The 18,071-nt window shown below is 43.2% G+C and overlaps 1 protein-coding gene across 1 annotated transcript in view; it reads left to right on the top strand.

The window, feature by feature from the left end:
• The window catches only part of LOC143361914 (uncharacterized), a 37,637-nt gene extending 24,438 nt beyond the window's left edge, over positions 1-13,199 (top strand). Inside the window, exon 2 of the mRNA XM_076801666.1 lies at positions 12,162-13,199. Coding sequence (XP_076657781.1) covers positions 12,167-13,114 — 948 coding nt within the window. The 5' untranslated portion in view covers positions 12,162-12,166 and the 3' untranslated portion in view covers positions 13,115-13,199. The remainder of the gene's footprint in view (positions 1-12,161) is intronic.
• Positions 13,200-18,071: the final 4,872 nt, after the last annotated feature.

Below are 18,071 nucleotides of genomic sequence, written 5' to 3' on the forward strand. Positions count from 1 at the left end.
CAAGTCGTTACAAAGTCTCCCTTTTAGTCGCCTGTTACGACAAGCAGGGATTACTATGAGCGTATTCTTAACCGGGGCCCCGCACGGTGATTATTATGGTTAATATTAATAAAATGATCAAGTCGAACCCACCACCGGAGAAATCCATAGGAAACGCGTATTGAAATTTCCTGATATTTTCGAGATAATAAACTTTGAGTATCTCGAGCGCAACCAAGTCGCTTAATCGAGGTAACAGGATTTTATTAAAATGTCTGTCCGCTGCGGACCGATTCTACTTGCTGAAAAAAGAATCGAAGCAGGGAAAATAAATATTCAAAAAGTTCAATCTCGTTCGATCAAATTTCAACGTAAATAGTACACTTATTTTTCCTGAAGATTTTCCTGGATCTGTGCACGCATATGTTCCAGATTAATTTAGTATATTTTGAGTATCGGACGCTGGACACTAACAGGAATAACGTGCCCGTTCACTGCATGCCAGTTCCACTTACTGTGACGTTCAAGGACAGATAAATTCTGAGCTCAGCTTTCTCAAAAAATCTGATCATTTCGATTTTCTGTATGTGCTTATACGTCCATATTTGTCCGATTGAAATGATCTAATCAGAGTGATATACGCAGACGTCGAAAGACAAGTCGGTTTGAATCGTTGCAAGTCGGTTGAATCTCGACGTTTTTCCGTCTGAATAAACAGATTGCTACGCGGAAAATCGAGGACCGCTTGTCAGCGCGCCGATAAGAAAATGTTATGCGCATATAATATCCACGTGGCAGGTCGTAAACAATTTCCCGAATCTGGCCTGACAGTTCCAGCAGCGATTAGAGATAACCGCGATTAAGATGCTTGTCCACTGCACGTGTAATTCGATTCGCGGGATCGCCGATACCGGTTTCGCGTGCCCGCGGCCCACTAACTACGCTGCTAATTCCGATTTATAATAGCTCTATCGTTCACGAACTGAACTCCTTTTCCTCGATCATTTTTCTCCGCAGCTCATTCATTATTCGCACCGCCTCCTCTGCTCCCGATCGACCGACGAATCCTTTGAGCTCTCGATACTCGATACAATTCGCACCTGAAAGATTAAAACGAGGATAAAGGGGGAAAAGATTGTTTCATGAAAGTCGGAAATATTCTATATCTTCCAAAAACTCGTTGAGAACAAAAATCCTTCCAGATCCAGACACTACAGTGAATTCCACGAACCTAACCTCAAAATAGCAAAAATAGCAACTTCCAAAAGCTCGTTAAAAACAAAAATCCTTCCAGATCCAGACACTACAGTGAATTCCACAAACCTAACCTCAAAATTCCAAAAATAGCAACTTCCAAAAGCTCGTTAAAAACAAAAATCCTTCCAGATCCGGACACTAGAGCGAATTCCACAAACCTAACCTCGAAATCCCAAAAATAGCAACTTCCAAAAACTCGTTAAAAACAAAAATCCTGAAATATTCTATATCTAGGAAAGCATTTTCGTTTATTAATCCTCCAATGTGTGGATCGGTGAGATCCATGAATTGAATTTCTGTTTTCAGGCGTGTATACACTATTTAAGTTTGAAATTATTGGTAAAATACAATTTTTTTTCTTCGCTAATTGTCGAATAAAATGAAAACTTTTTTGGAGGGGAATATTCAGCAATACCTTGACTTCACTTCCATATTTTTTTTATTTACAATTACGAAAAGGGCACGTTATAAAATATTATCTAGCACAGCACCAAAACTTACTGGAACATGCAAGGCAAGAAATTTTTATGTGAACTTAATCGGGAATAAATATTTTTCAAGGTAGCGTACGATTTTTTAATAAATCAAGAACGTTAGAAAATGGCGGCTGTTTAAAGAATCTTTTCCCCTGCGAATAATTAAGTTTAGTTACCAAAAGAAATGTTAATTAAGAAGTCGACTCCTACTTGACCCCTGCAGTGGGGGATTAAACTGATTGCATCCCGTACAAAAACGGGATTTTTTAATAAATCAAAATCGTTAGAAAATGGCGGCTGTTTAAAGAATCTTTTCCCTTGCGAATAATTGAGTTTAGTTACCAAAAGAAATGTTAATTAAGAAGTCGACCCCTACTTGACCCCTGCAGTGGGGGATTAAACTGATTGCATCCCGTACAAAAATAAATAAATGTCTACGCAGCTTCTGCTAATCTTTCACTTAATGTACAATCTATTCATCAGAAAATTTTACCGAGAAAGATGGCGCTAAAATTCCCGGGTTCGGGGATAGTGTTCCTGATTTCTCAACATTTTTCATTTCTCGAGAAATGAGAAATAAGACGATATTTCTCGAAAATTCTCGAGAATTTTTAATAAAATGAAAAAATATTAGGAAACATATAATATTTGGAATATCGTTAATAATATTTATCGAAAGGGCAAGAAACTTTAACTCAGTGTTTATTCCTGTTCAATATGTACATAACTTTAAAAACAAGGAAAAAATAGACGCCAAATATAACCAATAAATTGATTTATTTAAAACCAAACTCTTACAAAGTGAAACATTACGCTTTTCTTTTGAAATGACTTCTTAAGAAGCATAATGCGTCTAATGTAGAATCAGACAATCTACTTCTTTATTTGTAACAAAATCTGTAGCCGTAGAAAAATTTCTTTCATTTTCTGTGGATGTTGGCTTTATCGTATACAGAACAACCAAAAGTTGCTGAAAATTGGGCGTCCTTTTGGGTGTGCATTACCTCACGTCGACATGCACTCGCAACAATTATTATAAATTTTCACATTGCAAAAATACATACGTAGGCATTGATATGTAGATATGCTTATACGTACGCGATTGATTAGTAACATGCAATTTGAGTTAACCGAAACTTCATTTCCGAAAATATGTTATAAAACAAATGAGACATAAGAATTTTCCTAGATTTAAAATTCTCGAGAAATACTGGAATTCCTCGAGAAATCAGAAACAATCAATTATAAAATTTCTCGAGAATTCTCGAGGAGGAACACTATTCGGGGACCACGTTAAGGTGAAGATCGCATCGATCGGAGCAACCATAATCGAGCTCTCGCCCCGTCGACGATCCCTCGTCAGAAGGTCCTCCTTAAAAACGTCCTCTTAGCCTCTTTTCGGTGCTCGGTCCGGTTCCTATGGTCGTTTTTCAACGTCGCGAAACGAGATCCATGGTGCACCGTTACTTCGCCGAAATAAAAGGCCCCGGTGCGTATGTGCAGCGTGCAACGCCGCCTTCTTTCGTCGGACAGCTTTGTCAGGAAGCCCACAGTGCCACGGATCGTGACAGGAAAGACGAGAGGAGAATCGGGAGGCTCGAACGGGACGTTTCTGGGATAAGGATTGGTGGATGGGTCGCGTGGAACGATGCTTCATCACGTGTCATTAGGATCTTCCGGTATACCGTTCTGCCTCGACAACGCTTCGCTACCTGTGTCCATAATTATGCTTAATTGGAGAGGAGTTTGTAAAACGTATTCGCGTCTCGATTTTCGGACCGTTCTTTGCTGGATCAGGTGTTCGGGCTCGATGATTTAACCTTTGGACCAGAAATTGGTTATTCCTCGATTAAGTCGAGTCTATTTATACGGTTGATGAGGATGAATTAACGATTTTTTGATCAGTTGTGCGGTTTGAGGAAGTTCGAGCTAACGGGAACTGTTTATATTTGCAATGAAAAATGGTATTGGGTTCGTTGTTATCTTCTTATTATGCTTGTTGGACTATTGTGCTCTCTTCATATGGTGCACTATCAACGGGAATGTCAAATTATCATTTATGACTGCGGATTTTATGCGTTTATGACAAGAATGGGTAGGCGTGTTTTAAAACTGTAAAAACGTTAGAGAAATTTTAAATTACTGTTACATTATTTCCAACCTGTTAAACATATTAAGAAAGAAAATCTATTTCACACCTGTCTGTTGCAATTCAGGTAGAACATTTGTATTTCGCATAAAGATCCGCAGTCTATTTATGACAAAAGTGAGTAGATGAAAATTAAAATGATACAGGGATTAAAACAGTTTAAAAATAGAGATATACCATTTTCATCTTGTTGAAATGTTTGCAGAAAGAATGAAAATTTGGTTCCTGTTTCTTACAATGCACGCATACAATTTTTATTTTTCATATTTATTAGATTTATATTTATCACATTTACTATAAGCTCCGCATTGTATCCACAGTATTTCTTAATTCCAATTTTTCTAAATGCAATATTTTCTTGCTTATGGTCGCAGGTTCACAGTCACATCTTTCACCAGTCAATCAAGTCACAGAAGAAAATAAAAGTTTCACCGCACCCAAGAATTTCATTGTTTTTACCGAAGAAAAATTGTATATTAAATTCGCATTTTCTTCTGAAATGCCAACAGTGCCATCACAAGGTACACATCTTTTTCCACGACTCGTAATGGCAGGCATACTCCTGCATTACCATTTCTACGTAACAACTCAACTATCCAGTCGACAAAATCACTGTAGAAAAGGTATCCTGCAAGGTTGATGTAGCCTACGTTAATTGCATTGAGATGTACTCGAGAAATCTGAGTAACAGGTGCACCAGATCGTTAGCAAATGAGAGTCGATTACACGGAATTGAAAATCGAGGTCCATTTCGTTTGCAGATCCAGGAATCACACCAATTAATTTCTCTTTCGCCACGATGTCGACTGTTTCTTACACAGAAACATACATGGCAATTTTCATGTGCCATTCTTTCAAAACAAGACACAAGAATAGAATTTCTTTCGACGATTCAAAGATTTCAATTATATGCAGCTTGATAAAGTCGTTCCGCAAGGTTCCATTTCCATGGGCCATTTCTCGAAGACGTAAATGAGAAACAAAATGCTAGGATGCATTTCTAGGACCCCAAACTTCTAAGCTCCCAAATTTCTAGGATCCCAAACTAAGCTCCCCAATTTCTAGGACCCCAAATTTCTGAGCTTCCCAATTTCTAGGACCCCAAATTTCTAAGCTCCCCAATATCTAAAATCCTAAATTTCTGAGCTCCCAAATTTCTAGGACCCTTTTCTAAGCTCCCAAATTTCTAAGCTCCCGACTTTCTAGGACCCCGAATTTCTAAGCTTCCCAATTTCTAGGACCCCAAATTTCTGAACTCTCCAATTTCTAGGGCCCCAAATTACTGAGCTCCCCAATTTCTAAGCTACCAAATTTCTAAGCTCCCCAACTTCTAGGACCCCAAATTTCTGAGCTTCCCAATTTCTAGGACCCCAAATTTCTGAGCTCCCCAATTTCTAAGCTACCAAATTTCTAAGCTCCCCAACTTCTAGGACCCCAAATTTCTGAGCTTCCCAATTTCTAGGACCCCAAATTTCTGAACTCTCCAATTTCTAGGGCCCCAAATTACTGAGCGCCCCAATTTCTAAGCTACCAAATTTCTAAGCTCCCCAACTTCTAGGACCCCAAATTTCTGAGCTTCCCAATTTCTAGGACCCCAAATTTCTGAACTCTCCAATTTCTAGGGCCCCAAATTACTGAGCGCCCCAATTTCTAAGCTACCAAATTTCTAAGCTCCCCAACTTCTAGGACCCCAAATTTCTGAGCTTCCCAATTTCTAGGACCCCAAATTTCTGAGCTCCCCAATTTCTAGGGCCTCAAGTTTCTGAGCTCCTCTATTTCTAGGGCTCCAAATTTCTGAGCTCCCTCATTTCTAAGCTTCCAAATTTCTAAGCTCCCCAATTTCTAGGACCCCAAATTTCTGAGCTCCCTAATTTCTAGGACCCCAAACTTTTAAGCTCCCAAATTTCTAGAACTTCAAATATTTAGGGCCCCCTAATTTCTGAGCTCCCCAAATTTCTAAGCTGCCCAACTTCTATAGCTCAATTTGTAGCCGGAGATATTTTCTAGCGCGCGCTGCTCTCGATTTCATCCAGAAAACTCATCCAACGGCATAAAAATGCTTGGATTCCACGGCACGCGCATGATCAATTTTCGGCCTACTTCTAACGCTTATGTTACCAAATATCCGCATAATCTCGTCAGCTCGTGACCAGCGCGCGCCAGATTGAACCTTCCTCTTTCGAACGTGCCCTTTCCCAGCGAAAAATATTCTCATATAAGGACGAAAAGTTGAGGCGTGTGAAACCATTTTTCGCCTATTTTTGTCGGTAACCTGGTCACTCTACCTTATCACGAATCTACGGGGTCTTGGCTGTTAAAACTGGCCGGCTTTTTTAAAATTGTTAAGGAAGCTACAGGACTGTAGATTGAACCTTCCTCTTTCGAACGAGGCCTTTCCCAGGGAAAACTATTCTCGTATACGGACGAAAAGTTGTGGCGCGTAAAACTATTTTTCGCCTATTTTTGTCGGTAACCTGGTCACTCTACCTTATCGATCGATTTCGACAGTAAACATTTATGCACGTCCGGTGAAATCGGTATGGCACATGCATGCAGCGTTGCTCATTACCAAATGAAACGAACGCGGAAACCGCCGCAGAACGGCGAAGTTTCGCATTGGCAGCGAACATGAAAGGCAACGAATATTCCTGCTTTAACGGTCTTTCGGAGGAATCCATAAAATTCTATTCCGAGAGCGACTCCTTCTCGTTCTCCGGGGCCCGAGAGACGATTATACTCCATTTCGGTTTGATTTTACGCCTAATACGGATTTTCGCGCGGCTCCCGAGCCCGTTAATTAGACATCGACGCCTCGTAACGGTAAATAATTGAGCCTGGTCATTTTTAATAGGCGACACGACTTTTATTACGTTTTTCCTCGTTCGAAAAGGGAAAAGGCGTGTTTTCCCCTGCTGGCAGCGCAACGATCCCGTCGATCCGATTGCTATACCTCATTTCCGATTCGTCGGCCATCGCGCCGGCTCGATCGCGATCGAGGTGTAGCGGCTGATCATTCCGCGGCTATAATCGCTCGTGTATCTCTAATTAGCCAATTTTACGGTGCCGCGCTCTCTCGTTCTGTACCGTACAACGCAAATATTCACGGAACGCCTGCATCGAGACGTTTCTCGAGGCTTTTCATACTCTGATTCATTCATCGCTCGAGCACGTATGAACACACGTTGCAAACAAAGCCACGCTGCCATTAGCCGCGGTATCATTTCCTCGACATGATCGCGCTCCGAGGTAATTGAGAATTACTGGGATCGAATAAAACCTCTCTTTACCCGTTGGGAAATCTGGTTAATCGTTAACCCGTTCGCATTGTAAAGAACAGTGAGCTAATAAAGAAAAACGAAAAATATTAGAAGAATGTATAAAAACATTGTTTAAAACCGCCCACGTATAACACGATTTATCGTACGAATTATTAGGTTGCTGCATATGAAATATCGGTCTTTTAACAGTAACGGTAAACAAATACAACTTCCCTCTAAACCAGTCTTATTCAGACAAGCAGACACTATTGTAAACAATATATTCTGTCAACGAATTACAAGTTTCTTGATTGTAGGACGGCAGAAATTGAACATTGTCAAAAATGATTTAGTGCAATTTAAAACAATGAAGAAATTCAAAGACTCTAAGAACATCAATAATTATTTCCAATTGAGTAAGATCATTCAATTAACCCCTTATACTATAGTAAGACTCGTGACAAAGACTTGGAACAGAATTTTCTAAACATGTGTATTATTAATTCCCTTCGAATTGAAATGAAATTCTACTTTATCGTGGTCAATATTCAGCCATTACAGAACACTTGGTTATACAACAAATATAAATTTTCTATTTTTCCCAGTAGATTATAGGCATCGGAGAAGCTCCAGTCACTGTAATCATGAAATAAATTGCAGTGCAAGGGGTTGAAAAAGAAATATCGAGTGCAACAGAATTAATTCGCGTGACGACGTAACACGTATTGTTAGAGGTGCACGAGTTACGAAGACCTCCACCGAGTTTCGAGCAAGTGTACGAGCAAAAACCCGTCGAAAGTAAACTCGGCAATTACCATCGCGGCGAAGGTTTATCGCAAATTGTGTGCACAGTGTATCAGCTCGTCGCGTGCTGGAAAGGCGGCCTGTCACTCCGATCGGAGAGGCGCGAGACAGCAATAAGACCAGTGGCCGATAACGCAGGTCCCTGCAACGATACTGCTCACCGTCGGGCGAAAAGGCAGTCGGTTTACCTTACTGACAGCGGCGAGGCTGAGAGCGAACGGGCAAAACGAGCTTCGCGACGTTAATAACGGGTTATCGCGTAACAATCCTTCAGTATTTAATCGTAATGATGATGGCCCACGATTATCTCCTCCCCCCTTGTTATTATCTCCAATTACACCCGCGAGGCCCCGAACAGCAGAGGGAAGGTCCGTTCAAACGAGAATCGTGTTTTCATATAACGAGGGGGGCTGTTAATCGAGCCACGCTTTTAATTACTCCGAGAGGTATAGAAAAGCAAGTGTCCGCTGTCATCGTTGCGATCTATGGACAGGGGCCTGTCAGATATTACCGGTTGATTATGGGGGTTGGTTACCGATCGGTGGGAGCCGGCCGAACTTTTTACGGAGATCCGAGGCGCCAGCTACACACACCCGGACTCGATCATGCAAATTGCATAGTGTGTGCGTGGAGCAGCGAGAGAAGAGGAGAGGCTCGAGGCCACCCTCGTAGGAGGCGGTCCAATTAACGATCGACCGGTACCATTAACGACACCTTGATAAAACCGAGGCAGCTGTTACGAAATCTCGCTCTCTTCTTCTCAGATTTACTCTCTCTCTCTCTCTCTCTCTCTCTCTCTCCCCGTCTCTCTCTTTGTCTCTCGCTCTCCGTTTCCCGAGGTTTCTTTACCCTCCCGCGTTCGACCTTCTGCAAGGTCTTCCCCCGGCGAGAAGTTCGCGGGCAAGGAATGCGTGACTCGACGATTTTATAACCCGCTTTCAATTACCATTCCTGGTGCTCTTGTTTCCCCGGGGGTGTTCGTGCCGCTAGCTCCAGAAGAAAACTCGACGCGCGGAATGCACGCGCCTCTCTTCTCGCCCGTCGTCGTCTAAATGTCGCCCGGATCCGCCGAGTTTGTCTCCCCTCCTCCTCCCCCCTGCGTTCTATCAACCATCTCTCTGCCCTATCCCTTTGCCGCCTACTTTCAACCACCCCCCTCCTCCTCCGCCGCCGAGCTAACTCCCTTTCGAGCGGCACCACGCGCGACAATTCTCTCTTTCCTCGTTTTTCGCTTATGCTGCCACCGGCAACGTGATTTATTCGATGTCGTCCCGCCGGAGAATAGAAGACGGTGGGGCCGGGAGGGGATGAAAGGGGAAAGAGGAGAGACAGCGGTACCGAGAAAACGAGTTATCCTTAAGGACGTCCGGCCTCGATCGACGACAATTTGTTTTGGATCGTTGCGCGGTGATACGCTTCTGTCCACGACCCACCTGCTCACCGAGCCAGTTTATTTGATTAACACTTTACGATGCGCTGGCTGCTCGTTGTCTGGATAATTCGTTTCCTGGAATTGACAGACGATGTTTAAACACCTTCTCCCCCCTGCGCTGTAGTATTAAATCCGGCTTGTGTATACAGATATGTGTACCATTCATTTCTATCTTCACCCAAAGTTCCAAATGTTCGATCTAAATTCTAATTTTCTACGCCTCAAATTATTGGCTAGTTGTATGGAATAGTTTTTGAAAGTCTACAGCCCATGGCTGAGGATTTTTTGAGAGATCCTTCGAACGAAAACTTTAATCATGAACCAACAAATGAACGCAATGCGGAAACAACAGAAACTGCGGGTTGCGCAGTGGCGCAGCTCGGCGCAGTTACAATGTGCAAAGTTTCATACCTGTAACGGTGGAAAGAGGGATAAGCATTTTACAATTGACTTGGCGCAGCAACAAAGCACCTGTCAGTAATAAAACAGGCCTAAGAGCCAAGGCTCCGTAGAATCGCGATAAGGTAGAGTGACCAAGTTACCGACTAAAATAGGCGAAAAATAGTTTTAAAGTGGCTGGTTCGTGTTGTCTTATGAAATGAGAACATGGAATTTATTTAGATTGTGAACGATATACTTCCTTTCCTGTAGAAAACGTTACCTCCGTTTTTATTATTTCAACAATTATAAAATAGATAGCCAATTGTTTCACCATGGTAGATTCGTTCCGTAGATTCGCGATAAGGTAGAGCGACCAAGTTACCGACAAAAATAGGCGAAAAATGGTTTTACGTTCCTCAACTTTTCGTCCTTGTGTGAGCATATTTTTCGCCGGGAAAAGGGTCATTAACTCTGCCGCCCTCCGGAAAATACAATTCTCACGTTTAGACGTCATATATTTTCCGAACAGTGAAAGATATTAAAAGCCAAGACTCAGTAGATTCAGGGTAAGGTAGAGCGACCAAGTTACCGACAAAAATAGGCGAAAAATGGTTTTACCACAGACGAGGTATAAGGATAGACCTATCGTCTTATGGGACTTCATGTCTCATATTCTGAAATATCGACTGTTCAAAAAATCAGAGGTGTTTAGAATTATTCGTTTATTTTCTCGTATTCGCGAGACTACAGCGAGACTATATATAGCTATTTTCGTTTTTAATTCCTATCACTGAGGATGCTGCCAGCAAATTTTAGTTGCAATTGGTAATACAAGATGTGACACGAAAATGATAATGGGGTTACGTGACCCCAAAAACGTGGGCCACAAAAATACATTGGATGATAGGTCTATCCTATACCTCGTCTGTGGTTTTACGTGCCTCAACTTTTCATCCTTGTATGAAATTTTTCGCTGGGAAAGGGCTCATTAACTCTGCCATTCTCCGGAAAACGCAATCGTCACGTTTAGACGTCATATATTTTCCGAACAGTGAAAGATATTAAAACCCAAGACTCAGTAGATTCGGGATAAGGTAGAGCGACCACCTTACCGACAAAAATAGGCGAAAAATGGTTTTATGTGTCACAACTTTTCGTCCTTATATGAGAATATTTTTCGCTGGGAAAGGGCTCGTTCGAAAGAGGAAGGTTCAATCTAGCGTCCAGTGGCTTCGCTAATAATTATAAAAAAGCAGGCCAGTCTTAATTCGTAAATAACGTCCCGACAGAACGATTATACGCCACTGGAAAGATTGCGAGAAGGCGAAAAGTGCGAAAGTATCCAGCTACCAATAATATTCCACCATCCGCGCATCATTTGTCTCGCTCTTAAAGCTGTTAATAACTTAATCTGAATGGTGCGGCTGCAAGGGGTTCATAAGCGTCGTAAATACTCCTCTCTAAGCCGGCTTACATGAGTGCGCACGTATCGTTGCTCGGCGGACAGTCGCGTAATCCAGCGATACCGATAATTCGTACATCTTCACCGATTAACCGGCCGTGGAAGTAAATTACAAGGTTCCTTCGAGAATACTGCACGCATCCTGCGCGTATATCATCGGTTCCCGACGAGACCGCATCGGAAATCGTTTTAATACGGGATGAATTTGTATTAGCATCAGTGGAACTTCGAGCTCTGTAATTTTATTCGTCACATTTCCATTCGGACTGCAATCAAATCGCCACAAAAAATCGTACGGGGATCTTCGTGTACTCGTCGTACACGGCAGACTTCAATCTCGAAGTCCAATGCAATTTCAGTCGCGGAAAAAATTTATTCAGCTCCGTACACACGTCTCAATTTGTAAAACTTTCAAAGCAAACGAAACCTAACCCAGACAGTTGTACTTCTGTTTCTTAGCTTCTTAGCGGGGAGGAATCTCAGAGAAAATTAATTTATGGGTGTGAAAGTAGAGTGTTCACCCTTTCAAATAAGCTTAGGTAGATCATTCTACGATTTTTTTTCACAAAGTTATAGCAGTTTGAATGTAGACAATTTTTCATCAATTGTTCCCTACTAGCATATCCTGGGAGATGAGGTGGATTTACTATTGTCACCTGCCTAAAAAATTTTCTATATTAACAAGATTCCGGGCGAATAAAGTAGAAGCTCCGCTGTTTGAAATGGGCCTAATTAGACCACTATCCGATTGCTTCCGCCACAGTTATAAGAGTTCAATCACTCCCAATTTCTCGGATGGGGTCCAGCGACTTTGCCGATAAACCAAGTAGATCAGTATCCCCAGTTTTGATAGTTATCGTCTGAGAATGAGTGCTCCTGCCGAGGGGTCAAAGCAACGAGAAACAGCCTAAGTGCCCAAAGAAAATCCCCGAGAGATGACTGTTCCGTTTTGTTTTTTTTTCAGTCACCATGAGGCTCTCGCTGGTTCTACTGGTGTCTCTCGCAGCGTCCAGCCTAGCAGCACCTGTGGCCCCAGTGGGAGGACGAAACTCCTTGTCGAGGAGCGAGGACGAGGTCCCCGTGGAGGCCGAGATTGTCACCATCAGAGACGCGACGAATCGCCCGGCAAAAAAGCAATCAGAGAAGCCCGACAGTGGAACGAAAGACTCGAGGAGCTCGTTACAGTCTCCTATCGAGAATAAAGCGGAGGGCAAGCCTGACTCGAGCCAGGTTGAGAGGCGTCCTGGCGACAATAAGGACAAAGTATCGAAGAATCGAAGGCACAAGGCAATCTTCGTCAACTACCCTGTGGTCCCTCAACTACCATTCCCCGGCGTGCCTTACGACGATTACGCTAGGAACAACTACAACGCCGAGGACACCGCGGACGCGGAGTCCAAGAGGCGACAGGAGAGCAATATATTTTACATTCGCCTGCCTCCCACGCCGTACATGTTCGTCCCGGGATTAGGCTACATCTCACAGCCTCCGAAGTACTCTACCTCGAATCTGCGACCACAGATCGGTCATCACAAGCCGACCAGGCCCAAGCCGGTCTACCAGAAGCCGGGCAACCCGTTCATCAAGCTGCCCATCGATTTCGTGAGCAACGGCAAGCCCACGTCCGTCTACCAATGGCAGAAGAAGCAGAAGAAACCGGCCGACAGTCCCATCACCAATCTGGACAGCCTGTCGACGGAGTTCGTGAGCAACGGGAAACCGACGTCCATCTATCAGTGGCAGACGAACCTGAAGCCGGCCAAGAGACCCGACGACCTGGTCAACAACCTGGACAAAGGCCCGTACACGTTCAACGGCAAGCCGACCAGCTTCTTCCTGCTGAAACCCGACGGCACCACCTCCGCCCGCCAGCAGCTCCAGTACCCAGACTACCAACAGGATAATTCGTACTATTGAGGCGATCGAGAGGCGATCGTGGCTACCGAAACGTGCCACGGACAGGACGCAGATCCTAGGAATTGTCGATTCGAAATCACTGGCTGCTTGGAGGGACTCGACTCGATGGCCGGAGACCGAATACTTGCCTCGAATCGCGCGCGCGCGCGCAGGGTCGTCGGGACGCGAAAGTGCCTGAATGTGCGAATCGACGTCGAAAAACTCGACGCTGAACACGAACGACCTCGTGGAACGTGGACGATTAGGGCTGGTGGGTTGTGCAGTGCGATCATCGTGGCCTCGGATAATTATGGGACCAGGGGGTCAAAAAACTGGCGAGACTTTGCGTGCACAAAATTGTATGTACGTGTGCGAAAGACTTTTTAGGATTTTGTTGTACGCGGAAATTGTATGCTGGTTTAGAGACGAAAATAGGCGTTTCAGTGGGCGTGGCGGACTCTAAGTGGGCGTGGCAGATCCCAAGTGGGCGTGGCCTTGTTGCTCTTACTTTCAACGGAGCCAGAATTATGTTCGAGAAGACACTCAGTGTCTACAACTGCCCTGAACTCTGTTGCCTCTAAAAATTTGCCTTCGAAAACCACAGTAGTTTCCTCTTTTGAGTCTATAAGCTAGACAACGATGGAAGACTACTCATCACGCTTTATAGGTATTGGAGTAAGTGTGGCCTACTACGAGTAGGCGTGGTTTCGTTGCTCTTGCTTCCGACAGAGCTCCAGGGGGCTTTAAAACACAAAATAAAATTTCCTCTCGAGTTTACAAGTTAGACAACAATATCACGCTACTTATCATATGTTGTGAGCATCAAGTAAGCGTGGCCTGCTCCGAGTAGGCGTGGTTTCGTTGCTCTTGCTTCCGACAGACCCGGAACAAGGCTCCAGAGGGCTTTAAAACACAAAATAAATTTTCCTCTCGAGTTTACAAGTTAGACAACAACATTACTCTGCTTATCATATGTTGTGGGTATCAAGAGGGCGTGGCCTGTTCCAAGCAGGCGTGTTTTCGTCTCCAAACCAGAATATTTTCCCTTGCAGAGCAAAATATAAAGGAGCACATTGATATGCAGTTCTTGTACATAAAGCAGTTACGAGAAAAATGACGGTGCCAATGCTTTTTTGACTCGCTGTACCGTGGGACGATTATCGTGTAAGATAGATTATTACAGATGACCGGGGGAGGACCGTCGGTGAGCCGACAGAGAAAAATTCGACGGGAACTATCGTTAGCATAATTAATCCTCCCTTAAACGGGCCGCTCGCGTTTCGGACCATTTTTTTTTCTCCCAGGATGCGAACCGGTCTGCCATACAGAATTACTATGCTTCGTGAAAAGACGCCTGCTCTCGGCACGCGTGTACCGCGCGTCACTAGCGGCGCTACGTGTATGTAATCCGTTTACGAGTGCGATTGGAAATGCCATTTATCATTCACGGATAGTTGAAGAGTCGTTTGTAAACGGTTAGCGTATTAGCTCGCGTATTTATCCGCCTAATCGTTTCGCGCAGGTGTAATTAAACGTCTATTAACCCGTCCATTACCACGAGACACCAGCACCGAGCGTCCGAGACACTGTACCATCTGCTGCAACTGTCTCTTCATATTGTACAGATTTTTCACCGAGAAACGATTTTCAGAATTCGCACGGTTCGGCGTAGAAGTATTTCTCGTTTCACGAGAGGCGTAACAGCGTTTTAATTACGCTCGCCTGCCACGAAAGCGAATTCACACGTCCGAGCGTTCCCGGTCCGTTTACAAATGGGAAAACGATTATCCGTTTTTTATGAATGGATTTATGATAGCAAAACGGAGCTCGCGAACGAGCAGAACTCACGTCGGAATGCTCTACAATGCGCACCAAAGCGGATCGAGCATGAAATTTATCGTCCCCGAAGTCGGTCGGACACTGTTCCCCGGCTCGTGTGTGTCGTTTCTGCGGTACGATATTAATTGGCCGTCCTTAATTAGAGCGTGTCATTAAGCCCCGTTCCCGAGCGAGGTCGGCGAGACCTGTAATTATTTCTCTAAATGTGTAGCTGTTATTTATAAAGTATAGATACTTACACGCCTACTTATACGTCAATTAATTAACGGGGCCCCGTGGTTTTCGCGCGGCCACCGTCTCGACGATAAAACACGAGCACGTATCGACACGATACGATGGCTGTTTGCTCAACCGTCTAGCCTAACACGTTGTTTTCCACTGTTCTGTTTTACCGAGAACAAGACTCTAGCATCAGCGACCGAATCTGCTGTTCTCCGCAATTGTTCCTGCAATTTTATTATTGTCAATTTTTGACTTGGAATTGTGAAGAGAGAAAATATATATTTATTTGATTTCTGCTTTCTGCAGTCGACTGAGAACAATTTTATTTTGCGTGAAGGTCCCCAGTCTAGTGATAATATACTGTCTAATATAAAATCCGAGTATACGGCACGCAGTACAATGGTGGAACTGTAGGATGATTAGGAGCCAAGGGTAGTCACGTGACTTTTACAGAGCCAGCAGGACCGCACGCTTTTTCTCCGGTTATGAAAAATTATGCGTAGATTTACCCCTCCACGTGTGAATCATAATTTTCTCATTTTTGCTTCTCAAAGGCCTGTAACAATTGGGAATCACAAAACGTTTGGAGGGCTAAGGATGAGTTTCAAAGACTGAAGTCGATTATGCCAGCATACGAACAGGTAACTTTTGTCGTGCGACACAGGCAATAAAGAAATTGTTTGAAATATAGTTCCATACTATTAGGGGTACCTATAAGTAATCAATTATTTGCAAAGAATTTGTTTTGCCTTTAGTTCTGTACCGATCGTTGAAACACATATTCTTTTACAGTTTTCGGTAAAGCAGCCTGTATTCAAAATATTCTAATAACTTTTTTTACAACCCTGTAATAAAATGGCGGCGTTCGTACCTTCCGAGGATCGTATTCGTCATTGCATACTTTTAACGCAACGGTGACAACAAAGAAAATTTGCGATGTTTATGGAGATGTATCGAAGGTCAACAAGTGTCAACGTTGGTTCGGAAGGTTTGCTGCTGGCGATTATGATCTCTCTGACAGGCCTCGGACGATAAGTTGAATTTGATAATGACACCCTAAAATCTCTACTGGGAGCTGATCCAAAATTAACCAGTTAGCTGTTGCGACCTCTTTGAAAAATGTGTACCTAAGTTGCGTCGCAAAAATTAACCGCTGTTTGAATTATAGCTGTTTTGTTTCTTGTTGTCATTTCTTCATGACGAGTATACTCGTCAAACACAGTTAACTCTTAGCACTCGAATGGCGACTGTAAGGCGCCACTAAAAATTGCTGTATCATTATTCAAAATATTTTTATTAAATTTGAGTGTATTTAATAAATTACTAAACATTTCAGTGTTGCAGGAGTAAATCGCGCCATTTTCGTATGTATAAGACGAAAAAAAATATGTAGAAGGGTAATTTTTTAGGATGGAAGAAATGTTTTGGGTCCTTGGGTCCACATGGTCAACTATACTTCTATAAGTGGGATTTCTATAAGTGGGGGATTAAAAATTTGCAGGAAAGATGGCAAACTGTCCTTGATAATGATGGAGATGATATAATAACTTGAATTTACTACAAAGTTTGTTTTAGATTTCAAAATAATTGGTTACTTTTGGGTCGCCTTAATATTACCAAATATCTGCATAATCTCGTCAGTTCATGATCAGGGTGCGCTGGATTGAACCTTCCTCTTTGGAACGAGCCCTTTCCCAGCGAAAAATATTCTGATATAAGGACGAAAAGTTGAGGCGCGTGAAACCATTTTTCGCCTATTTTTGTCGGTAACGTGGTCGCTCTACCTTATCGCGAATCTACGGGATTGGCCGGCTTTTTTAAAATTGTTAGGGAAGCTACTGGACTCGAGATTGAATGTTCCCCTTTCGAACGAGCCCTTTCCCAGCGAAAAATATTCTCATATAAGGACGAAAAGTTGTGACACATAAAACCATTTTTCATCTATTTTTGTCGGTAAGGTGGTCGCTCTACCTTATCGCGAATCTACGGAGTCTTGGTTATTTTACTAGTCGCAGGATATATGACGTCTAAACGTCATGATTGCGTTTTCCGGAGGACGGCAGAGTTAACGGCGTATTTATTTGCAGATCCGAGTCATATTTATACCGTTCCCTGTTACCGGAGTAACGTCGTGCAAGAACCCCGAGTTTTTCCTACGTTGTACATATGTGAAGAAAAATACAAGCTTCGAGGAGAGAGCTTTATTCCGTGAAAGCCTTACCTTCTTTTTCCCCGAGAAGCTCCCGACGGTTTTCTCGATTCCCCGTGGTTCGTCGACGGGAAAACGTGTTTCATATGTTTCTCCCCCCACTCACGTAACACAAATATTGACTCGGGACGCGAGCAGTCCGCCCAGGATTATATCCTGTCTGGTTACGGGAATACTTCGCGATCCATGCTACTTACACGAAAGGGAGTCCAACTGGCGAGATCTCAACGATAATACTGGCAGCAGCAGCGTCTGGAGAGAGGGGAGAGAGAAAACCGTCTCCAGGATTGCTTCCCCGTCGTTGTTGAATAAGAATTTGATCCGTTCGGATTAAATTGGACAAGGGGGAGAGACCGCAGACGAATTTTCCACCGGGAAAATCTACTTTAGAATCTGTTTGGAAACCGTTATACGCTGATCAATCCGCGTGCTCTGCTATAGCTCGCCCCCGGTGCGGGAAGCATTTGCTTATTCGATTCCTCGAAATCACATTTTAGGTGGTGATCACTAGACTCCGGATCCTTATGCGAAACATAACATAACAATACTGCGAATTCTTTGCATAGACAGCAAAAATGGATAGCGATTTGAAAGACTTCAATGATTAAAAGAATTTAATTACAGCTGATCGAATTTATTAAATAGCAAAGGCAATTTCTACTACGTTCGAATTTCTCATATAAATTTTTATATAAATTCTTGATTTCT

Source organism: Halictus rubicundus, chromosome 1, assembly GCF_050948215.1.
Source record: "Halictus rubicundus isolate RS-2024b chromosome 1, iyHalRubi1_principal, whole genome shotgun sequence".
Lineage (NCBI taxonomy): Eukaryota > Metazoa > Arthropoda > Insecta > Hymenoptera > Halictidae > Halictus > Halictus rubicundus.